Source organism: Ananas comosus, linkage group 5, assembly GCF_001540865.1.
Source record: "Ananas comosus cultivar F153 linkage group 5, ASM154086v1, whole genome shotgun sequence".
NCBI classification, from domain to species: Eukaryota; Viridiplantae; Streptophyta; class Magnoliopsida; order Poales; family Bromeliaceae; genus Ananas; species Ananas comosus.
The window spans coordinates 6,598,506-6,624,310 of record NC_033625.1 but is presented as its reverse complement, the minus strand read 5'-3'; the positions used below and the strand labels follow the sequence as shown (position 1 = coordinate 6,624,310).

Genomic DNA, 25,805 nt, shown 5'->3' with positions numbered 1-25,805 from the left:
AACAGTGGTTAACTCTAAAAACTTAAGCGGACAGAAAATTGTATTTTTATATTTATCATTCTCTCTATCTTGGCTTGAGATTTTTTTAAAGAAGTTGTTTCTAAAAACTAAAGTCGGTAGAATATTATAGTTTTATTTTCACGTTTGGGTTCGAGATTTTTTGATAAACAGTTGTCTCTAAAAAGTTAAGCCGGTAAAATGGTATTTTTATATTCAAATCTGGCCTCGAGATTTTTTAATAGGTCCATGACCTGGTTTTGAATTAAATAAGAGAAAATTAATTTTGCTAGGACATGGCTTGACTCGAACTCAGGACCTCCTGCTGTGATACCACGTTGAATTATGTGAAACAATCGTTATACTCTAAAAGTTTAAACTGACAGATAATGATCTTGTTATATTTAACAGAAAATTATACTTGTACACTATAAAATAGAGTGTACATCTTGCATCCCTTTATTCTAGAGATTATAAAATTATTAGATTTTTAGTATTTAAAAAAAAAATAACAAGACAAGGATCAATTTTGATTATTGAATAAGGGGGTGCAAGATATACACCACTTTTTGTTGGTGCATAGATCGAACAATGCTCATTAAATTTTGTTTTTGAGAAATAGGTACAGCATGCTACCCACTTCGTTTATTTCATTTAAAAATAAACTTAGCTGGAAATGTGAATCAATTAGGATTCAAACTTTGAACCTCAGGTATTAACCATCAAATCCTTTGCCACTTGCAGTAGGAATGATCGATAGTAATGCTCATTAAATTATATTTCAAACTAATAGAGTTATATATATGTAACTTGTGACCTTGATCATTAATTTCTTTTCTTTTTTTTTTGAGAAAAAACCTTTTTTTTTTTTTTTTTTGAGAGATAGGTAGCACGCTACTTGTTTCGTTTATTTCATTTAGAAATAAACTTAGCTGGAAATGTGAATCAACTAGGATTCGCACTTGGGACCTCGGGTACCAATCACCAATCCCTTGCTACTTGCTCTAGGAATGGTCGGTTTTAAGACAAAAACTTGTTACCTTGTTCTCAACAGTAGGGCTGGCAAACGAGCGAGCCGGCTCGCGTTCGACTCGCGTTCGGCTCGATATTCGGCTCGCTCGAGCTCGGCTCGAAATTAGATGAGCCGAGCTTGAACAAAAAAAAAGGCTCGAAATTCATTTCAAGCCGAGCTTGAGTATTACTCGGCTCGCTCGAATTAGGCTCGAAAAGCTCGAATATATATATATATATATATAGGCTAAGTGAGTAACCTAAGTTTAGTTAAAATTGAGCCAATATTGCTGGGCCATAAGAACAAACCCAATATGCCAACAAAAAGGTAAAATTTTACTAAATTTACACTCTCTCCCTCCTTTTCTTTTACAAAGCCTTAAATTCCTTCTCTCTCTCTCTCTCTCTCTCTCTCTCTCTCTCTCCTCAAGCGGCCAAACCTGAAGCCCCCCAAGTTATCAAGTAACAGCACGCGCCCGCTGTTGCCTACCTTGCCATTAATTGTGTGCTTGAGAAAATATACAGAATATTTTTAAGGTAGAAAATTATTATTTATATAAAATTTTGATTTTAGTTATATATAATTAGATAGTTTAATCTAATATTTGTCTATATAATTTATTCATTTTTTGACCGCATAGGTGAAAAAGAATAATATGAAAATTGAAGGCGGAAGAGAAGACATGCGAAGCTGAAAAAATTAGATATTCAACTCGTAAATTATTTTTTTTTTATATTATAATATCGTATTTCATATAATTATTTTGTATCTTGAACTATTAGATATATTTTTGTATCAAATTATAAATAATGTTCTATACAAATTAAACTATTAATCGTACAATGTTGAGAATTTCAAGCGGCTCGCTTAGGGCTCGAGCTCGCTCGACTCGAAATTAGGCTCGCTCGAGCTCGGCTCGAATTAATTTCAAGCCGAGCTTGAGCTTAAATTTAGGCTCGAAATTAATTTCAAGCCGAATTTGAGCTGAGGCAAGCTCGCTCGGGCTCAGCTCGTTTCCACCCCTACTCAACAGCAAGGGCTGTTTTGCATGCGGTGACATATGTTTCCATTGATGGTCCTTCCCTAAAATAAATAGATAAATTCCATTAAGAATAAGGTATCTGGGTGCATGGGATGTGCATTTGTAAGTAGTTATGAGTTCGAATCTCACGTGGGAGGACTCTAGGTAAAATTGTAGGAGATATTCTCTAATATCGCACCCATTTTTGAAATATATCTTCGATAGTAGGGGTGGTAATCCAGCTCGCTGTTCGCAAGCCAGCTCATATTCGGTTTGAAATGAGCTCGAGTTCGAATCGTTCGTTTACTAAACGAGCCGAGCAAATGCTAAATTTTTCAGCTCGTTTAATAAACGAGCCAAACACGAGCTAGGATCAGCTCGCTCGTGTTCGGCTCGATAACAGCTCGAAATATATATATTTTATATTTATATAATTTATTTAATTTATATTATATATTTATATATATAAATAAGGGATAATTTCATAGATGCCCTTATGGAAACCATTAATTTCATCAATACCCTTCTAAAATTGATAATATCATAAATACCCTCCAATATATAAAAAATTATAATATATATTATTTATTAAAAATATATAAAAAAATGTATTTTATATATAATATGTTTTTATATAATTTTGGTTTTGTTTTTGACTTCGGATTTCGGTTCAAGTTCCGTTTGGATATAGATCAAAATCATAACTGAATTAGAATATAATGAGACTTCTTTTTTTGCACCTATAACTGAAACTATCTCTACTCAGCATCAATTAAGTTCATCCATTCAAAATTGAGTTCAGATATACCTATATCAATTCGCATTCCTAATCAGTAATAGTAATTTTGAAATAAATGGTAGATTTAATTTTTTTTTTCTATTTAAGCAAAAATAAATCACAAAACTATATGCATGCATTTTTTTTGTCGATTGAAAAAAAAGAGAGAGAGTTTTGTTCAAAAGCTAAAATATATTATATTTCAGTTTTTTAATGCATTTAATACAGATAAAATTATCGTGAATAATTTTGGTTAAAATATTTTGGAAGCTTCCAAGATTAAAGAAAGATCGAAAAAAATCCTCAACTTTGTTTTTTATTTAAATTTTTATACATAGTTATTTATTTGCTAAAAATATAAATAGCGCCACTAAATTTAGTGAAATCATCAAAAAAAACTTGACAAAATTCTCATTTTTCATGTACTAAAATTAGTTAATATTTTAAAAACTAAAAATTAATGGAATGTCAACTAAAATATAAAAGTTGAGGAAGCTGTTTTAAAAGGACATATAGTTGAGGGGGTCTCCATACATTTTTACTTAAGGGAGCTAAGGGTAAACTGGTCATATTAAAAGTTAACCCATCTTTAACCATTTAATAACTATGGTAAAGTTAGAACAACTAACAGTAGGGGTATTGATGTTAATTTNATATTAAAAGTTAACCCATCTTTAACCATTTAATAACTATGGTAAAGTTAGAACAACTAACAGTAGGGGTATTGATGTTAATTTTCGATATTTACAGGGGTATATATGATATTTTAATCTTTAGAAGGGCATACATAATATTTTAAGCTTTGAAAGGGGTATCTATGAAATTGCCCCTATAAATAAATAAGGGTAAACTTCAAATACTACCTCTGTGGTTTCACACTTTCTCAATTTAGTACCCTGTAGTTTAAAGTGTATTAAGTTAGTGTCATGTTGTAGTGTTCCTGAGCTTTGGATAGGATTGGCTTCAGTATTATAGACTGGTCGACATCTCTGGAGAGTGTCGGACTGAGTCGGAGTCAATTCTGCACGAATTGGATGCAGAATTGGACTCGGCGCACTCAAATAAGCAAAACTGAAGTTTTGCCAGATTCGGGCGCCCAGAACATTGTTAGGGTCGCCCAGAAACGAGTGTTGATTTTAATTGAAACTGGAAGCCAATTCGGATCCTATGTTCCGGGCGCCCAGAAGTGGGTCCAGAAATTTCACCTCGTGAATATCGCTTGCTTCGACGCGTGGCAGGGCGGTAGGTGAGTTCCGCCGGTGCCGTTTACGGGCGCAGCACACCGCGGGCGGAGAGTCCGAGGGGCCCATTTTGTGCAGGCCGGATGTTCTGGTCGCCCAGAACATGGTTCCGGGCGCCCAGAAACGCCCGTTTCTGCAGGGGCACTGGATTGCGGCTATTTTTCCTGGGGCTTATCTGATCTATCCAGCAGCCTATAAATAGCTGAGAAGCGCCCCCTTTGAGCTCTTTTACCTGTTCTTCACAGAGGACTTAGATTTTACTCCCAAATCCCTCAAATCTTTCCAATTTGCATCAAGATCCACCTCTCCAAGAATTGCAAGGTGCTGATTTTGCAGTTCTTCAGCGACGACCTCCAGTGTTTTGGCTCGTGCGTGACGTAGGAAGGTCGGATTTCAACGAAACTTGGTTTGCTGGATTCTTGACTTCCAGAGGAATCCACGAAGCCCTAATTTGCAGAATTTGGTGAAGGTTAGCTCAGTCGAACTCAGGTTTTCCTCTGCTGTTGTTGCTTTGGACAGAATTTGCCAATTTTTGATGTTTTCTTGGGGTGAACTTGGGAAGCAGGGGCTTTGTGGAGTTGAGTTATTTTCCCTATCACCCAGTACTGGAATTGGGACCCTCTCCACCTGATTTGGAGTTCGTTTGGTGAGTTTTGACATTGGAATTGAGATATTTAAGCTTAAATGCTGTTTTGCTGAAATTCATCGTCGACTGTTAGTATTTCAGCTCGTACTCGACGTAGGAGCATCGGATTTCGTCGAGACTTGATTCGTTGGTTTCGGGACTGCGAGAAGAATCCACGAAGTCCTTACTTGTGGATTTTGGTGAAGGTTAGCTTGGTCGAAACCCTTCTCTTCTCTGCTGCTGTGTACTTGGACTGAATTGTGGATTTTGATGATTTTTATTGGATTTTTGGGTGCATTGTAAATCCAGATCTTAAGGGGCTTTGTTGCTGGTTTGAAGAGGTTTCCAGCAGTGTTGCTTGAGGATCCGAGACCCTATTGCTGCCAGGAATTGCATTAGAGGTGGGTGTTTCATCGGTTTCGCTCCTAAGTGCATGTTAGTCAACGTGTATAGTTCGAGTGTTGTAAATCATGCTTTAATTCATCGATTAGCATTTTGAATGTAATATGAATGTAGAAGCATGCTGAAATGAATATTTAAATTATACATGTTGGACTTGAAATTTGACTTAGGAGAAAACCTGCGTTTTGACCCGTCATATGCTTAAACTACCAGATTTAGCTCTAGGAGCCGTGTTCGATTGTATCGTTGCCGAGTCAGTGCAATGGATACCTTGGGTAGTTTAGAATGTATTTACACTCGTGCTGGTTCGCCGAGTGAATTTTTGCAGGGTCGTTCAGGCCGTTTCGGACTGTTGGGTGCCGTCAGAGTTGACGGTGGACCGTATCGCCTTTTTGGCGTCAGATTGTGCCGAGGGCACGTTACCTGTTGGTTGTTAGACCAGTTTAAGTCGATTACTTGACTTTGGCTAGTTGGAGCCTGATTGAGCTCGACAGAGATACGCTGCATACTCGGTTGGGTAGCGCCCACGAGTGCCACTCCGGAGTCAGGCTTGTGCTTTTGCGTTGGTGTCGCTCATGCCAGTTGGACTTGCTCTCCACGGACCAGTTAGTGTGGATAGAGCCCGATAGTCGCAACGGGGCAGGGACGGGTGTGTTCACAGTCCCAGGGACGGGTATGTCTACAGTCCCGATTGGATTGGGTCAGATTTGACATTTCCTACAGTTGGTTAGTGTAGAGCATGATAGTATAGTGATTTGTAGCGGTTGAGTTTGTTTCCTGCTTTTCCTACTATTCTTGCTCCCTCCTGTAGACTTAGTGGGTGGACCGATGTTGTTTTGGGCGGTACCCACTGAGGACTACTTGTTTTTATAGTAGTTCTCACGCCCAGTTGTTACCCCCGTTTTGCAGAGCCACAGGTTTCGGCTGCTGCGCCTTCCGCGGATCAGGATCGAGGTAAGGGCGTCGCGAGTTAGAGCCCTACCCGACGTGCTGAGCTAGAGGTGCCCCTACTGCAGGTAGATGTTTTGTTTCGAGTTTATGTACATAGTGGACTTAACTCGCCAGTGCGAGTAGCTTTGTATTTTGGATTTGGACTATGTATATGAAACTCAGTTTGTTTAGCTTCTGTTTTCTCTAGCAGCTCTCTACTACTGTTCGTAGTAGTGTTTGATTTACAGGTACAGCTAACGCTTCGTATATAGGGGAAATTCCTTTGTATACGGCGGATTTGTCGGCGTGCCCGGGGAAAGTGTAATCCGGGGCGTGACACATGTGGTTTCGTTTTTATCTTTTCGTCAGCTTTTTCGTTAATATTTCGTTGAATTATGTAAAAAAAATTTAGACACCTCACCTAGATTTATCGAATATTTACTTTAGCATCCTTTAGTTTTAACTTTGTCATTAATTTAACGAAAAAAAATTAGTGAAATCGATAATAAAAGGATGAAAAGAAAACCACAGTGTACTAAATTGATACACTTTAAACCACATGACACTAAAATAAGAAAGTGTAAAACCACATAGATGGTATTTAAAGTTTTCCTCAATAAATAATTATATATAATATATATTTTTATTATTTTATGTTTAGTAAAGAAAAAATATAAAGCCGAGCTCAATTATAAAAAGACTTATTTATATGTAAAATTCTAACTATTAGATCAAAGTCTAATGGGTAAGATTTTATAAATTTATTTTTTGTATATATATAATCTAATCCATTTAACTTATTGTCCGTTGGTTAGCTCGTGTTCGGCATGAGACCGAGCTCGCTCGCGTTCACGCCCGTATTCGACAGTAATCATTTGAATTCCAATTATTTGTATGGTCCTACATTTCAAATCATTCTTTTTTGGGTTTTGCTGTGGCGTTCGTTTGAAACGGTCTTCAGTAAAATCTATATCTCTCTGTCAAATCTCAAATCTTATGCCGAAATCCTTCTTGGCTTTGTCCGTCTAGTACACATGTAATTCTTGTCGGATCGTTGGTGCTAACCATTGATCCTAAAAATTCGAGTTACTAGAAATACATAACCAATTTATTTAAAACATACAGATACAGCGTTCACGGGTCTCGATTGTGACTCGGCGCTAATCATTAACCCTAAAAGGTTGAGCTGTTAGAAATACATAACAATTCACTTAAAACGTATAAATACAGTATTCACGGATCTCGATTGTGACTGAGCCCATTCAGCCTTGCGCCACTTCGAATATGGCTCGGCCCAATCCTGTCTCACGCCAGAAGGCAGGATACTAGCCCATTTAAGCTGACAATCCCCCCTTCATCACTTGCACAAATTCGCAGCATTAATTTTATTGAAGTCGTGATCTCTGGCTCTGACCCATTTAAGCTGACAATCCCCCCTCCAGTACCTACACAAATTCGCAGCATGCGGGAATCAAACTCGTGAACTCTGGCTCTGATACCACTTGTCGGATCGTTGGTGCTAACTATTAATCCCAAAAGCTCGAGCTGTTAGAAATACGCAATTAATTCACTTAAAGCGTACAGATATAGCGCCCAAGGGTCTGGATTCTAACTCGGCACACCTAGCCTTACGCCCCTTCTAACATGACTCGGCCCAATCTAGCCTCACGCCAATTCGAACGTGACTCGGCTTACTTAGCCTCCTGTCACAGAGCAGAATGCTGGCTCATTTAAGCCAACAATCCTCAAATTCATCCACATTTTAGTGTTAAAATTGGATATCATATCAACAAAGATAAAGGTTCTCGATTCTCACAAGATTATGGACTCAGGTCGCTTGCACATGACATTCTCATTCATTTTTAAATTTTGATTTATTATCTCTTCAATCAGCTCACGCAATAAAAATGCATGCTAAACAATCTGGTTATTTACATTTTTTTCAAAAAGAATTCACATTGCATAATCTATACTTGCAATGTGTATCATTTTCTCATATTATTATATATGTGTTTCTGAGTTTGACTATCATAATAATCTCAAATGGATAATCTATAATTTGCAATGTGTATCATTTTCTCACTTTTTTTTTTTTTTTGGATAAGCCATTAAATTTGTGCGACTCTTGTGTTGGGAGGGAGGAGTGGGGCTACAAGCACCCTCACCAAAAGAAAATTAAAATAAAAAAAAAAATCCTAGCTGAAATAGTGCATTTATGTAAGCAATTGGGTCTTCAAAAATATAAATAAATAACAAGATTTTGGAGTGTAAAAGCCTGACCTTTTGGAGGGTATATGTGCAAAAAAAAAAAAAAAAAAAAAAAAAAAAAAANAAACTATTAAGATTGTTCCAATAGGAAGTAATTTATTTATTTTCATAAATAATATTATATCACGCATATTGTAATAAGTTAATTAAAATATAATTTCTATAGTATTAGCAGAAAAAAAAAAAAATCTTTCATTGTACTTTCATTCCAACATATTTTCGCCGTGGGAGGAATATCTTTACTATTATAAAATACTTGTGATAAATTTTTATTCAATTTTGTCAAAAATCAATACTTCTTTTTCCCAAATCAATAGTAGTCTCTTTTTTTTTTGTTTTATTGGTGATACCTTGATCATCAAAATTCAATTTGTTGTGATTTGTATTTTGAATTTTCAAAATTATTACAATCAATTCATACAACCCAATTCAATTGACTAAATATTGATGCATCATTAATATGGAAGTGACATAGCAGTATTGTGATTGATGATGCGTCAAAAATTAATATCTCACATGAACGCGTCATTTTTTTTTTTTTTGAGGAAAATTGCTCGAGAGCGAAAAATTTATTTAAACAAAATAAGACGATACAGAATTAAAGAATTCCTCAAAAAAAGAAAAAGAAAAAAGCACACAGTATATTTATTTTTTACTAGACAGAATCCAATTAGCTGTTTGATGGGCTTGCGTAGCATTTTCGAAGAATCAAAAATTTTATCCAAAAAAAAAAGACGTGACGTGACGTGACGTTTGTTGATAAATAAAAGACTGGAGCATTTTGAGTTTCGTTCTAACGGCCCAAGTGATCAACTAAATTGGATTAGTGAAATTTGATTGTAATTATTTTTAAAGTTTTTTTTTTTTTTTTTTTTTTTTTTTTTTTTTTTTGTCTCACAGTAATTTCTAGTGTTTGAAATTAGAGAGGATCCTAGAAGTCTATAGAACCTTCCTTTCCCTCCGTTGCGCATCTGATTCTTCTCAACAACAACAAACCCCTTCCTCTTCGTAAAAGTATATATATATATATATAGAGAGAGAGAGAGAGAGAGAGAGAGAGAGAGAGAGAGAGAAATCGAGATCTTAGTAGTAGCGGTAGTAGGGGAATTGGGGGAATTGAGGGAATTGAGGAGGGGGGAGGAGGAGATGTGTATTCCGGTGGTGTTGGTGTGCGACGAGGAGGAGAGGGTGGTGGGGGCGCCGCAGCAGGCGCCGGGGAGCTGCCCGTTCTGCGGAGGCGGCGTCGTCGCCGCCGACGTCGAGAGCGCCTGCAGGTTCTGCTTCCTCCTCCCCATCTGCTTCAGGACCAAGCGCAGGTTCCACTGCTCCTCCTGCTCCCGCCCCCTCGTCCCCTTCTCCACCCCTAATTTCCCTGCTTACTATTATTAGCTCTTCANAGCGAGAAAGTAAATTCATTGAACTACGTATACGGGCGGCCGGCAACCGAGTCACCCTTTCACGCGTGCCTTGTGACAATGGAAGCCGGTCAAACTCCACGTGTGCACGCTCCCCGCACGTGACAACCCCCAAACCTTGCGAGGGTTGGTGGACGCGTGTGGCTTCATCTCTGCTCAATCGTGCTCAACAATATCATATCATCTCCATTATCATTATCATTATCATTATCATTATTATTGTTATTATTAGGGTAAACTTCAAATATCATCTATGTAATTTCGCACTTTTTCACTTTAATACTTTTTAACCGACCGTTCCTCACGCAAGTGACAAAAGGTTCGATGGTTGGTACCCGAGATCCCAAATTCGATTTCTAGTTGATTCACATTTCCAGCTGAGTTTATTTCTACAAAAAATAAACGAAACAGATAGTATGCTATCTTTCTCTAAAAAAAAAAAATTATAGTTTAAAATATATCATTTTAGTATTCTATAGTTTTTTTTTTTTTTTTTTTTTTTTTTTTTTTTTTTTTTTTTTTTTTTTTTTTTTTTTTTTTTTTTTTTTTTTTTTTTTTTTTTTTTTTTTTTTTTTTTTTTTTTTTTTTTTTTTTTTTTTTTTTTTTTTTTTTTTTTTTTTTTTTTTTTTTTTTTTTTTTTTTTTTTTTTTTTTTTTTTTTTTTTTTTTTTTTTTTTTTTTTTTTTTTTTTTTTTTTTTTTTTTTTTTTTTTTTTTTTTTTTTTTTTTTTTTTTTTTTTTTTTTTTTTTTTTTTTTTTTTTTTTTTTTTTTTTTTTTTTTTTTTTTTTTTTTTTTTTTTTTTTTTTTTTTTTTTTTTTTTTTTTTTTTTTTTTTTTTTTTTTTTTTTTTTTTTTTTTTTTTTTTTTTTTTTTTTTTTTTTTTTTTTTTTTTTTTTTTTTTTTTTTTTTTTTTTTTTTTTTTTTTTTTTTTTTTTTTTTTTTTTTTTTTTTTTTTTTTTTTTTTTTTTTTTTTNTCCGTTAACTTTTCGTTCAGATACCCTATCTATAATTTATCAAATATTCACCTTATTATTCTTTGGTTTACAGAATTGGTACTGTAATATTATATGGTTTTAATTTTGTCACTGATTTAACGAAAAAATTAATATAGAGAATAACGGAAAGAGAAAAATAAAATTATAGGATAGATACATTTTAAATCACATAGTACTGAAGTGAGAAAACGTGAAAATATAGGGAGTGATATTTAAAGTTTTTTCTTTTCTTTATTGTTATTGTTAGAGAAATAAGAAGGCTTTGTTTAGTATGACGAGGTGATTACTTTACTTGAATAAATAATTTTTTATTTATTTTCATAAGTAATATTGTGTTTCATATATCGCAATTAATCGGTGATAATATATTTTTTGTGGTTCCATTGCAAAGCATAAATACATATCTCTACATACTTTGTTTTTTCAATATCTAGTTTGTTTGTTAGCGTTAGATGCACAAGATAGATCCTGGGTGCAGGAGGGATTTTTCGTTGAATTACTTTTTGCTAAATTTCTTGTCGAGTCAGAGCAGATTCTGAGCGAATTATTTTTAATCCTAGTTTTGGCTCTCACTTACTGTTTTATTCGGGGTGAATCAAGGTTGGAGCAGATTTTTGGTAGACTTTCGACGGATCGGGACGGATTAAAGAAAGAAAAGGGTCTCTCGTCTCCCGCTGTATTTGCTTGGTGGATAGGGGCGGGTTTAGGACGAGTTACATCTTTCCCGATTTTTGATCTGAGCCTTTGATACTTAAAAAAGATGAGATAGACTTGAATAAGAAAGAAGAAATCTAAACCATTGCATCAAGCGATCTCGGCCATTCATCATAAATAAAGAGATAACTGCAAAGTAAGATTTCAAAATTTGACTGAAATTTTGTAGGACTCGGAGTCCGATTTATAAAGGCTATATATACCTAAAGAGAGAGGGTAAAAGGAATTACTGATTGATGCATTCATTCAAGAAAAATTTAAGAGTTCGAGAAAGAGGTTTAGAGAGTGTAGGTAGTTTTAGCATTCAGTAGTTTCTGCTAGTTTTAGTTGGAGAACAGATTAAGTAGTTAATAGATTTAACTCTTTCCTTTGACAAGTTCTTCAAAGGTTTCAATCATAATTAAGATTTTTGACCGAATTGATAAGTTCTCAAAGATTTATAGTTCTATTTGTTCCAAACGGCCGAACGTAGCGTTCTTTGAAAGGTCAAGTCTAAGCAGAGAATCCAAACCAAATTACTTTTGTTTTCATCTATTGTAATTTTCTTTACAATCAATAAACTTCAAAATTCTTTCTTCTCCGATAATTTAAATTATCCAGCCGAACAATTTTGGTGGAACAATTTTTATTTTTATTTTGAAAAAAAAGAAACAAATTGATACATAGTGTTGTTGTTACTCTAGCCCATTAAATTGTGGTTGGGTCAAAATTTAGCACTTTAAAATTGTTTTTTTAGGACAAGTTAAAAATGTATTAGACCTAGGATGAGGCCCACTTCAAAATGACCATGCTTTTCCTTGTTGGATCTGAATGGACAAAAGCCAATAACAGGGCCTGGACTTTTATGAGCCTAGTTTGATAGTGGGGCTCTACAGTTAATCTTAGTTGGGCCAGATCCTAGACATCATTTGCATTTCAAATGCTAAAAACAGTAATATCTAATATCTCTCTCTCTCTCTCTCTCTCTCTCTCTCTCTCCCTCTCTCTCTCTATATAGTCCAGCTATGGCATTTTTAAAAGTACCAAGCTTTTGGTACTTATAAGTTTTCTACCGTTAGATTTATTTCTTTGACCAACTCCGCTCCTTAGATTATGCTATTCCACCAGCCACCTATCAACCCTATAGGTCATCACTGTTATCCTAACCCCTATAAATCTTCATCCAAAGGCTGTAAACTGACAAGCATCAATGACTTTATGCTTTTAAAGGCTCCGTTTGGTAACGGAATAACTACAGAATAATCAAATTTATTCTCGTTATTCTGCCTAACGAAAAAAAAGTACCAAAACAATTTATACTGGTCAAATCGGACTATTCCAATTTTCAGTAGAATAACCCGTTAATTTAATTCTTTCCCAACCATGGAATAAGATTTATTCCTGAAACCCGAGAGGCAGCGGCCTTCTTTTTGGGTTGCCTTGAAAACCGCGCCACTTTACCCACTTATCAAAACTCTCGTATCTTCTCTGAGCATATAGAGATTTGGTTTGTTCAATGTATTAAGATTTATATTAGGATTTTTATTTAACTATGTAAATTTATATTAGGATTTTTGTTTAACTATGTAAATTTATTGACAGTTAAATAAATTAATTACTATTGCATATATTATTGGTTATTATAGATTTCTAATTGTATAAATTAATTTAAAATTATCTTACTTACTGCATATTGCACTGCTCTGCACAAAAAAATTATTATTTCTTAATTATAATTTTTGTATTGTAATTATATTTGAAAAAATTATATTCAAATTTATCAAGTATTGTATATGTATTATACAAAGAAAAAAATTCACTGTATATATAAGGGCAAACTTGGCATTTTAAAATATTTCAATCAATTTTACTAATTATTCTTCTCTTTTTTCAAGAAAGTTACCAAACATCATTTTGTCTATTGTAGAGAATAAGTAAAAATTTTGCCAAACAAAAAATTACTTTCATTCCTCTCTATCCTAGAATATCTCAATATTCTAGGAATAAAAAAATTTAACCCCGAAGAAATTATCCTATTACCAAACATGGCCTAAAAGTATAGGAGCTCAATTCTATACGTGTGTGTGTGTGTATAAAGCTGCTTTATTATTGAAAATATAAAGAAACTAGTACTTCCGACTTTTGAGCACTTATTTAAGTCTAAAATGGGTGAGAGAACAAAATGAGCTTCAATCCGAACCACAAATTCAAACCGGATCTCCCACCCTCCAACCCAAAACAGATGCACGTGATCTCCTCCCCCTATCTCTCCCTCTTCCCCCGATCACCAATCGCTAATCACCACCCATCAACCATCGTGTGGACGTGCTCACTCCCCCTATCCCCTAACGCAGGATAACCCACCCACTCATCTCCCTCCACGTGTCACCCCTCCCCACCCTCCACCCCCTCATCTTATATCCTACCCCGCCCTCCTCTTATCTCTCCCTCTCCACACTCCTCCACATTCTCCACCACCAAGTCTAAACAATTCAATGGCGGCCGCCACCGCTACCATAGCAGCTCTGTCGTCGCCGCCCACGGCCACGCCCTTGTTTGCCCCGCGCAGTACCGTCGCGTTCCCCCGCAGGGCGGGGGGTGGCGGCGGTCTGTTTGGCGGGGCGGGAGCGGGAGCGGGAGTGGGAGTGGGAGTGGGAGTGCGGCGGGGGGGACGGATGACGGCGATGGCGTACAAGGTGAAGCTGATAACGCCGACGGGGGAGGTGGAGGTGAGCTGCCCGGAGGACGTGTACATCCTGGACACGGTGGAGGAGCAGGGGATCGATCTGCCCTACTCCTGCCGCGCCGGCTCCTGCTCGTCCTGCGAGATCGACCAGTCCGACGGCAGCTTCCTCGACGACGACCAGATCGCCGCCGGCTACGTCCTCACCTGCGTCGCCTACCCCCGCTCCGACCTCGTCATCGAGACCCACAAGGAGGAAGAGCTCACGGCCTAGTCATTAATCACAATTCTACGTACGTACGTACTGATCAATCTACATACATGCGTACACACACAATACGTACGTGTGTATAACGTTGCCTGGGGATGATGATATATGGTGCATATATGCATGTTTTAGTTTTTCATTTGTTTTTTTCTCTTTTTTTTTTTTGGTTTTTGTTTTATGCTTTTCTCCTTTTTGTTGAGGGGGGTTCTAATTGAGATCGATGGTGGAGAATTGGAGAGTGTTTGTTGTGTGATCTCTGGTTGAGTTCCTTTTGAGGTTCAATTATTATTATTATTATTATATTACTATATCATGATATGGTTATGAGTAATAATTAATATTGTTAGTTATGGCAATGATGAAATTAATGATGCTTTTATTTATTTATTTATGTTTATTGGCTTTGTTGTGTTGGTTGGTAAATTGGGTAGAAAAAGAATAAAAAAAACGCTTGAGAAAAAACTAAAATCTTGAAATTCAATAATGAAAAGTTTAGCATATTTTTAGCATATTTTGCTATTATGAATATATATATTTTTAGCATATTTTGCTATTATATATATATATAGTTGAGCTAGAATACTATCGGTAGTAAACGAGTCGTTTTACTACCGATTTGTTTTTGATGATAGAACTTTCAAATTGACAATCGGCTCCGTTGAACATGATCTATACCACTTGAAGTGTTTAGAAATCAAATTTTAAATCTTTTCGACATCATTTGCCTAATGATCAAAGGGTTTCAAAATTTGTAATTTTAATAGTCGATAAGAGGCGTTTTCTTGTTTAACGGCGTAAAGATATCCAAATCAATTGAATTTTTATTAGAAAATTTTTTAAACTTAAGATCTATACTCTTGATCTTGATTGCAAGACTCCTATCATCATTTTTTAAAGAGTATTTATTTTCAGCCATTCATTTTTTTGTTCACTTGATGAATAAAAGAACAATATCAAAAGTGCGTGAAATTTAATTTCTAGGTAGTTTAAATAGTTTAGATCATATTTAACGGAGCCGATCGTCAATTTGGAAGCTCTATCATCGAAGCAAATCGGTGAGGTAAACGGCTCCGTTACTACGCGATAGTATTCCTAGCTCAACTCTGACTAGAATACAATCGGCTAGTAAACGAACGCGTTCATTACTAACCGATTTGTTTTCGATGATAGGGCTGTCCAAATTGACGATCGGTCCGTTGAACATGATCTAATGACACTTGAAGTGTTTGAAAAGAATCAAATTTTAATCTTTCCGACAATCCATTGCCTAATGATCAAAGGTTTCAAAAATTGAATTTTAATAGTCGTAAGAGGCCGTTTTCTTTGTTAACTGCCCAACCCGGCGTCCCTACAACAGAATTAGGTTATAGGGAGCAACCATGTTTGCGGACAGCTTTTTGAGTAACGTGCCCATTTATCCTAAAACTTAAAAAAATATCTACAATGCCTAAATAAAAGCCCAATCCAACTAAAAATAAAAGATTACCTCTACTCAACTCAACGCACACAACCGAGTCAACAATTTGGTTCCGATTATCTTTAAAGAGAAAAGAGAAAAAAAAAAACAGAAAAATCAATTTACCCATTCTTTCTTCTCTCTTCAGGCTCTACTTCACTGAAATTCTAGACGTTTACACGAGGCCTTTCTGGTGTCGTCGCTCTTCCCTGCGCGCGCCACCGTATCCAATCGAGATATGAGTTCGGCGGTTGCTAAATGCTTAATAAGTGTTGCGTCAAATTAGGCCTAGCACTCTTTTAGCTTATAGCGACGCTCTAGTAACTGCACTATATACCTCCCTAGGATCGCCCAACCATATCAGTAACACTTTTTAAAAGTGTCGGTAATTTTAGCCTAAGTCACTTTTTTTGCATGTACCTATATTCACAAAGTGTCGCTAATATGACCATTTTGTTTGTAGTTGCTGTAAAGTATACCAGAATCAATTGATATTTTTGTTTAGAAATATTCTTTTAAACTTAAGATTCTATACTTCTTGATCTTGATTGCAAGACTCTCTACTCATCATTTTTTACTTTTTATAAGAGTATTTATCTTTTCAGGCCATTTCCATCGTTTTTTTATTCACGTTGATTGGAATAAAGAACAATATCTGATCAAGTGCGTGAATATTTGATTTCTAGGTATTTGTTTAAATGGTTTAGATCATTATTTAACGGAAGCCGAATCGTCAATTTAGCAAGCCCCTCTATCCTCGAAAAACAAAATCTGGTAGTAAGAACGACTTGTTACTACGCGATAATATTATATAATTACTATATATATAATTATTAGTCTACTACTTATATACCATTATAATAGACGAGAGAGAGAGAGAGAGAGAGAGAGAGAGAGACGAGAGAGACTGTGGACTGGGCTACTATTAGTAGCCAAAAATCCTCACTGTTGGCTACAATTTTTTTACCTTCTGGATCAAGCTCTTTTTAATTGTTTCTAATGCATTGGATAGAATATCTATACCACCCAGTGGGTTCATTGACGCACTTCCATAACGCCTAGTTGCTCCCACTCAGACCTCCCTTAACCGACTAATATTTATTCCTTAACCCCTAGCACAATTTTTCCATCAAGGTAAAAACTATAGCCAAGCAAAAAGCAGCGTTTTACTATTCACAAGAGTTATTTTCAGCTGAATCTATATATATATATAATATAGTCCCTTACCTATACTTAATCGATAGTACCAACCGCCCCTTTGGTACTTATTGAGTTTCTATCCGTTAGAGTCTACCCTTTGATTATTTCCACCCGTTAGATTAGTACCTGATTAAACAAACACCCACCTCAACCCTACGGGGGAGCCACCTATCAACTCTTTAACTAGGGACCACTATCATCCTAAACCGCACATGCATTTCATCCAACGGCCGAAAATCAATAGTACAAGGTTTGGTAACTATCTGATCAGCTAGTAGCAGTATATATACTATATCTCTATATATGATAAAAGTAGGGGCTATTGTGCCTGATTAGGAGATGGCGAGGCGCTTATGCTCCTAAATTTTCTAACGCATTCATTAAGGTTTGATGGGTGGAATTAGAATGAGAGAAGGAGGAGATATTGGATCTAAATTCCCAAGGAGAAAAGAAATTGAAACCATTCAAATTCTCCCATATCTCCCTCCATCTCTCCCTCTCCTGCTCCATTTAACCATCTATCAAAATTTGCTGGGTATTAGAAAAATTAGGAAGCATAAGGATGCTGCTGGCTTAACTAGTAAAACCCTGCTATATATATATTATACTAATACGTTACCTACTACTATAAACTACCTATATATATATATATATATAAAATTTAATTATAAATATGAAAATGTAGAAGTTAAAGTTCAGATTTAAAGCTTCTGTTTTCTGAAATATGTACTAGGCCAAATTATGTGGCCGATACCATGTTTAGCAGCACTTGTGAGTTGTGCCCGACTGCCCAATTTAGCACTGGGGGGAGCTTTTGCAGGAAGCTTGAGCTCTGCAAAGTAGCTTCCAGAAACCTATTAAAACAAGCTTAATTACTTGTCTTGCTTCAAAACATGCACTTGAAAAAGTAGGGTCAAACAAATTCTAACTGAAAAATATATGATGGAGAGATTATATCAGATTATGAGAAGATGGCGGGACTAATATCTCTTTATTTAGAATTCAGATCGATTTACTATCAAGGTCTGATTAGAATTACATTTAAATTTAATAGGTGAGAAATGATAAAATATACCATATCAACCAATCCGCTTTTTTTTAAAAAAACATACTTTTATTTATAGTAAATTTAGATTCTATATTTTTTGAAATCCTAATATGTGTTATTCAATCTGACATTCTCACCTCCACTTTAGTTGACAATCAAATTCATTTACTAACGGTACCTAACGCACTTGTTTAAAAATTTGATGATTAGTATCTAAAATTCTAAGTTCTGGGTTCATTTCTAAAACACAAATGAAGCCCCATTAAAATAAAAAAGAAAGGCAGATAGTTAAATTTGCTATAAAAATAATAATGACAAACTCCACTTAGCCACAAATATTATTATAACTTTTATTATAAAGAAGTCATACTTGTTATTATGCGTTCCTTCATTCACATGATTGAATGCAACACCAACGAATCTTTTAAATATTACATAAAAAGAAAGGGGGGGGGGGGACTTTTAAATTAATCATACGCGGAAATTATCCCCATAAATTCCACGCTAAAATTGTTAAATTGCCATTACATTCAAATGTTACTACGCGGTTGAATCATATATAATGATCATCATCATTTATCAATACTGAAATTACATAAATATTGATGCTCTAACATATATTTTTTAGTCTTAATTATTATCTACATCATTGTAGGTTATATTCAATTTTATTAATAAATGACATTTTAATTTAATAACATATAAATATATTTTGTTATAATTTTTAATCCGAAGAGCGCCCGTGGCCTAATGGATAAGGCGTCTGACTTCTAATCAGGCGATTGTGGGTTCGAGTCCCACCGGGCGTGTTTCTATTTTTAATTTAAATCTATTCCTATTAATAAATTTTAGTGATTTTTAATTTAAATTTAGTCCTATTAATTAATTATTTTAGCTTTATAATTAATTTTAATCCTGTTTATGGATTTTTAACTTTATGATAAGAGCTCGTTTCTATTTTTAATTTAAATTTAGTCTTATTAATTAATTTTAGCTTTATAATTAATTTTAATCCTCTTTATGGATTTTAACTTTATGATTTAACATTAATCCTGTTTATAAATTTTAGTATTTTAGTATCCGATCTTAGCAACACAATGAAAGTTTTAACTTTAGTGTTTCCTTGTTTAATTTAAATTTAGTCCTGTTAATAAATTTTAACTTTACAATTAATTTTAATCCTGTTTATAAATTTTAGTATTTTAGTATCCTATCTTAAGAACGCAAGGTAAAATTTAGTGTTTCCTTGTTTAATTTAAATTTAATCCTGTTAATAAATTTTACCTTTCTAATTAATTTTAGAAAAAACTTCAAATACCATCCCTGTGGTTTTGTTCTTTTTTATTTTAGTACCATGTGGTTTAAAATGTATCAATTTAGTACCTCATGATTTTATTTTTCTCTTTTTATTATCCCCTCTACTATTTTTTTTTTCTTAAAATTGTGATAAAGTTAAAACTAAAAGGTACTCAAGTAAATACTCGAGAAATCTAGATGAGATATTTGAAGTTTTTTGTATATAATCTAATGAAGTGTTAACGAAAGAGCTGACAAAAAAAAAATAATAAAATCACATATTACTAAATTGATACACTTTAAACCACAGGATATTAAAGCGAGAAAGCGTGAAACCACATGATTGGTATTTGAAGTTACCCTTAATTTTAATCCTGTTTATGATTTTTAACTTTATTATTGAATTTTAATCCTGTTTCCTTTTTAATTTAATTTGAGTCTCGTTTACAGATTTTAGCTTTAAAATTAATTTTAATCCTGTTTAGAAACATTATAATTTAATTTTAGTCCTGTTTATAAATTTTAGTTTCAATATACTATCTTAGTAATACAAAGAGAAAATTATAGGACAACAAAGTAAAACTGTTTAACCTGGAATGTAGTGAAGTAACAACACAGTAAATAATGCAGGGCAAATTAAAGTTTTTTTTTCCCCTCATTACAAAACTTCACCTAAATCACGGACTATTTTGATTTCGCAATCCAAATTCCCCAAATTTCAAATTTGAGTCAATCACTAAATCTTAACTTTCAAATTTGAATATATCGTTTATCTTTATAGATTTAGTTGGTATACTACTTACAATTTATCAACAGAAATAATTTGTTTAAATTTTGAAATAAAAGCACCGTTGACCGACTCAGATCAAACAAATTTAAAAAATCAAAATTTCAAAAAATTAAATAATCGATTCAAAATAGTTCATAGTAGCATTGCCCAAAAACTTATGAAACGTATCTGAACTATGACCAGTTTAAATGTGACTACATAAGATTCAAAACAAGAACCGATAAATAGTTTAAAATTACAAAGCAGTTCTTCGAATCCAGCGCAAGTCGATCATATTTGGTTACAACAAAATGGAAGTACAATTCGAATCAGAAAAAGGATCGTAAATGCAAAACAAAGCACAGAAATTTGCATTAATGTCAGCAAGAAGAAAATTATCTTATGTACACTTCAATATTTGTTATATCTCTTCTTCCTCTTCAAATGGGTCTCTCTCAGGAAAGTCCCCAACCTGCAGATGAAATACTTGTCAGAAGTAGATTCCACACTTCCATTTTAATTTCAATTTATTCGATACTAAATTAATTTAAAGAGTAAAACCTATTTCAACAACCTAATTACAGTATGTTTTGTGTCAAAATGTAAAGCTCCGAAACATAATCGGCAACTAAAGTATGCATTGTCGAATAGTCATGATACCTTGACTTTGTCGGGCCTAACGACAGCGCCATGTCCCGGTGGGCATTCAAAAAAGCGAATACCTTTCACCCTACGGAAAACCAAAAAAGAATATTAGCTAAATAATACTAATAAAAGGTAAAGAATAGAGTCTTTCGATAATTATATATTCAGGACCATCTTGTTAAAATTGAATCTAGTGCAACAGAGAGTGCTCAGAAGGTGCAGCAAAAATATCAAGAAGTGTAGGATATTCAGAAAGATTACTAGAAATGACAGGAGTAAGCGGGGTTTAATTTGTTTGTGGCATTCGTAAAGGCTGAGTGGAAGATAGGTAGAGTCCATTCTTACAATAAGACGATGTTAACATCCATCACAAGGTATTGAGATTATTTAGTTATCTCACCAAAAAAGCTTGAAATAGACACAAGATCTAAACAAGGAGGATGAGATATGTTTCTCTAAGAGAGAAACTGAGTATTCGGAATTATATTCTGGCTCATGATTGAAAAAATATATATACACACATTTAGAGAAAATAAAACATAAAAAGTAGAGAAAACTACAATCATGGGTTACCAAATGCAAGAGAGTGAAAATGAAACGCAACAAGTAAGAAATTACGACTTGAGTTTTTTTTTTTCTCCCCTTCTTCCCTCGGGTTTGAGTGAGATAAATATTCTTTAGAGCTAGTAATAACACAGGTTAACATAAGTTGATGGAGAATATAGTTGGACTAGTGATACTATCTATTAATCACATAGAACTATGACTATAACATTTTATTCACGTAAAAGGTACCAAGTTGGACTATTGCAAATCTACATGAGTTCGTGTGTCAGCTACATGCAATCAACCAAACGGCACAGAATATCTACATAAGCAAGATTCAGGAAAAGGTAGATCAAATTTTAAACTTGTACATGTCAAATTAGAAATTTAGAAACCAAGACAATTATATAACAACTCTATAAATGACTGTGAAAGAATAGTTTCATCGAAACCTACGAGAGGGTTTTTATTTTTCTTATTCATGTTAGAGGCAGTTGCAATTATTATAGTAGTAGGACTTGCAGCTTTAGTATGTCTAATAAGAAGAGAGTACTTGAACATGGAAACAGTCAGACTACAGTCTAAACTAGTTATATTTTCATCAGAAAAGAAAGTTCATCTTCTTTCCTAATTCCATATCATAATAGGAAGACCTTAAATTGCCATCATTTTTCACTTTGCACTATGTATCCTAGGTGAAAACATGCAACAATGAAACATAACAATGCTTCGACACAGCGTAAGCCACATACATGCCATCATGCTTTCCCAGAGGCTCGTCGTACTGAATACCAACCCAAAATCCAGGTCCTAGTGCCTCTGCTTTTCCAACAAACTTGACAACTCCCCTCTTTGCACCTGGTTCAACTTCACATCTATCACCCACCTAAATCAGGAAATATCTTAGCAAAAAAAACATTTTCTTGTAAAAACATAAAGGAGAAGTAAAGCTAATATGTATAGAGAAGAAGGAACATACTCCCTATTCTATCACATGCAAAATGTTTGCTCACATTAAATTTCAAAAAGAGAAGTATTACTCTTCTATGGAAAGGTAACTCAATATACTCAGAAAAAACAAATCCATCATAGGGTAAACTCTATGACGCTTGAATGTGCAACACCTCGGATGCAGTTAGAGCCATGGAAATGGGAAAAAAGAAGAACATTGAGGAGCTTTTGTTTGTCTGCAAAATTGATACAGCCGAAGAAACAAAAATTATATACTAACCTTGATATTGGCACACAACTCTTCCATGTAGTTGTCTGCCAGCTGAAGGACAAAAATATTACAGTTAGCAATAGGCATCGTGTGAAAATTCTATGAGGAGCAACTTAGAGAAGATCTTGTAAGAAGGGCTTTACATGAGGTCTTACAGCCCCTACTGTTTATTTAGTGGTACCTTTTCTTGGTTTAAGATCTTTTTCTTCTTTGCACTGGAAGCTCAAGTTAGATGAAGGGCATCCAACCCCTTGTTAATTTTATAGGAAGCTCCCAAAAGACAGTTTGCTCAAAGGTACATGCCCATAGCTAATAAATCAGTGGCTCATAAACAAGTTCAAGTGACAAAAATGAACTTTTGTCAGCTGTAGGGTGCCCTAACATAACATGCACATATGTGCCCATGTATGCGGGCGCATGTGCACACACAGAGAGAGGGGACGGGGAGATCCAGACCTCCATGATGTGCAATGGAGAAGACCAAAAAGGGAAAACAGCTAGAATAAACCATAAGTCTCTAGAAACTGGTGTTAAGTGTGATTAGATCAAGGACCGAACAGGACAATAATAGCTAGCATGTTACCTACTCTACAATCAGCATTGAAACCTACACTACTATAAAGTAAAAACACCTAAGTGCCACCCATGCTTACCTTTTTGTCATGGGTAGGATTCTGAGAAATCATCTTCTCCTTAAATTTCCGGAAATTTGCTGGAAAATGAACACACACACACACACACACACACACACACACACACACACACACACAAACATGAACATGTCACTATTGTCAAAGATGGAAGAAGTTTACAGGAAAAGAAAGGATGGTTATCCATATTCAGGGAAATTATAGAAATTGACTAGAAATACCAACACCCGCTGCCCTCTTCAATTCGAAGCAGAGACAGTATACAGGCCTCAATCGATCACTAATAATGACTAGTGCACAAAAATATGGTTGAGAAACTTACAATCAAGTTTACTGTATGCTTCCTCTGATATTGTATATTTTTCGACGAGTGATGTGTCTTCTAACCAGCCGCCAGAGGTCACAGATGAAGGATCCAGATCTATAATATGCAGCCGGTACCTTCGGATTATATAAGAAAAATCCAATCAAGTGGAAAAAAAAAAAAAGAGAATTAAACTGCAACAGTAAATGCGGCGAAAATAAAATATATGGCCTAGTATTAGGTAAGGTCCATGCTTTTCTACCTTTTATTACAGATAGCAATTTACTTGAGTGATTCTATTACTTCTAAAGCCCATCAAAGAATCGTACTAATGTTTTAGCAACAGAAAATAATTTTTCCCAAGTCAGTAAAATTGCCGGTGCATATCCTCATCTACCAACTTTCCGCAGCTCTTTAATCTTTAATATTGTTTCCACTTTTCAAATTCTCTTCCTGTACTAACTTAATTACAACCCTACTTGATTTGAAAGATATATGTGCAGGCTATTTTTCTAAAGTCCCAATCCCACAACGTGGCGAACGAGTTCAAGACAATCTACATTAGCCAATATACATTTGCATAAAAGAACACAACAACCATGCATATATGTGGTAAAAAGAGTGTAAAAATGAAACTTACCTGAATTATAACGCATTTTAACCTGACTACCTAATTTTTCAATTTGTTTGATTTGAATCGTTCAACGACTCTTTGTTACTAAATTTGGATGCCCTTTTTTTTTGCTTTATTGGGAATGTAGTCAGGTGTATAGCACTAGATGCTCTAATCAAGCCCATTAAAACAAACGGGAATCAAATTCTGAAGTGCAAGTGTCATCAAACAAATCAAATGAATTGAATGTTAGGCAGCAAAAATCAAAACTTTCAAAAGTTAGATCTCCAGATCAAAATAGATCATAGTTTATACAAGTTCTTGATATTTCTACCAAAAAGAAACCCTAACAAATCAAACAAGAGGGAATCGATCAAGCACACATATCTCGCGAGAAGAGGGGAGGAGACGAACCGATCCTGCGGGGAGTAGAACCCTAGCGGCCTCAGATTATCGCTCAGGTCGGCGATTTTGGATCCTGCGTCGTCGTGGAGCTCGAGGAGCATGGATTCCACGGCGGTCCCGCACTTCCTCCACAGCTTCTCCTTCACCGCCTCCACGCTCATCTGCGATCGGGATCGCCGCCATTAAGGAACCGATCGATGAGATTCAGGAGAGATCTAGAGAGATATAGAGAGTAGTACTTGGAGCGAGAAGCGGATCTCGGGCGAGAAGCTCTTGATGTTGGAATGGGTGACGACGAGGAGGACGGAGTCGTCGGCGGGGAGGTGGAGAAGCGAAGCCATTTGCGGCGGCGGAGCGGCGGCGGCGTCGTCGGCGTCGGCGGCGGCGGGGGCGAGGTGTGGACTTGGGCTCGGAGGGAGCGCCCCTCTTTCACTAGCCCTCCAACGGGCAAAAGTGTGTATTTATTTGCGACCAAGTCCATGAATAATCGACTAATTACATTGAAAGGCCCTCTAAAATGGGAACTTTTGGTAAGCAATGCTTCGTTTGGAATTGCAGGAAGATTGCGTTACATACCGTGAGAAAGTATGATGGACAAATATTCTGTTTATTTTCGTACGTAATATTATCACGATAAGTCGGTTATAATATATTTGTTACAGTTCCACCAGAAAATACAAAAGCATATTCATATATATTTTTATCTCAATTTTATTTTATCTAATAGTGTCAGTTAGATCATTAGAGATTTTTAATTATCAATAGGCTAAATATGAGCCTATGATATTTTTATTTCTAAAATTAGGCCCACTTATCTCTGCAGCTTTACTTATATTAGATCCATTTGTGTTGCGTCGGCTTAAACATATTAGATTCGAAAGCGGTAAAATATTAATCGTATTCACATAAGTATCTATATTCTAAGTTTGAATCCGATAAATATGGTAAACAGTCCACTGCTTTTATGAGCACCTCAAACAGTTATAATATTTTAAATAAAGTGGTGAATAATTTGCAGTACTTAAAAAGTGTCAGATCGTTGGCATAAACTATCAATTTCAAAAGCTCGAACTATTGAAAATAACCAGCCAATTCCCTTTAAGTATACAGACACACTCGGTCCAAACAGTCTCACGCCACTTCAAACATGAATCTGCCTAACCTGGCCTACCGCCACGAAAGTGTTAAAGTTTAGCTCAACCAACCTCACACCACTTCGACCATGAAACAGCCTAATCCTATCTCCCACTATAACGTTTAGAAATTCTAGTCACCAATATAAAAATTTGGAGACATGTTTGCAAAAGTGCTAAAATTCGAAAGGT

General features: G+C 35.1%; 3 protein-coding genes, 1 long non-coding RNA gene and 1 other non-coding gene across 5 annotated transcripts; 4 read left to right on the top strand and 1 right to left on the bottom strand.

Moving 5' to 3' along the window:
* On the top strand, window positions 4,822–6,025 carry LOC109710845. The gene is made up of 3 exons (XR_002216462.1): window positions 4,822–4,880; window positions 4,984–5,075; window positions 5,986–6,025. It is a non-coding gene; the product is annotated as an uncharacterized LOC109710845 (long non-coding RNA).
* Window positions 9,136–9,664, top strand: LOC109710830. Its single transcript, XM_020233610.1, has one exon. The coding sequence runs from the start codon at window positions 9,421–9,423 to the stop codon at window positions 9,661–9,663; it is 243 nt and encodes an 80-aa protein (XP_020089199.1). The 5' UTR covers window positions 9,136–9,420; the 3' UTR covers window position 9,664.
* Window positions 13,804–14,713, top strand: LOC109711074 (ferredoxin-like). Its single transcript, XM_020233972.1, has one exon. It carries the CDS (start codon window positions 13,871–13,873, stop codon window positions 14,330–14,332), a length of 462 nt encoding a protein of 153 aa, XP_020089561.1. The 5' UTR covers window positions 13,804–13,870; the 3' UTR covers window positions 14,333–14,713.
* TRNAR-UCU lies at window positions 18,767–18,839 on the top strand. Its single transcript has one exon. It is a non-coding gene; the product is annotated as a tRNA-Arg (tRNA).
* Window positions 20,272–24,935, bottom strand: LOC109711000 (tubulin-folding cofactor B). The gene is made up of 8 exons (XM_020233858.1): window positions 24,720–24,935; window positions 24,490–24,641; window positions 23,481–23,599; window positions 23,162–23,220; window positions 22,518–22,559; window positions 22,039–22,172; window positions 20,756–20,825; window positions 20,272–20,567 (listed from the first exon to the last, which is right to left on the bottom strand). Exons 1-8 carry the CDS (start codon window positions 24,819–24,821, stop codon window positions 20,517–20,519), a joined length of 729 nt encoding a protein of 242 aa, XP_020089447.1. The 5' UTR covers window positions 24,822–24,935; the 3' UTR covers window positions 20,272–20,516.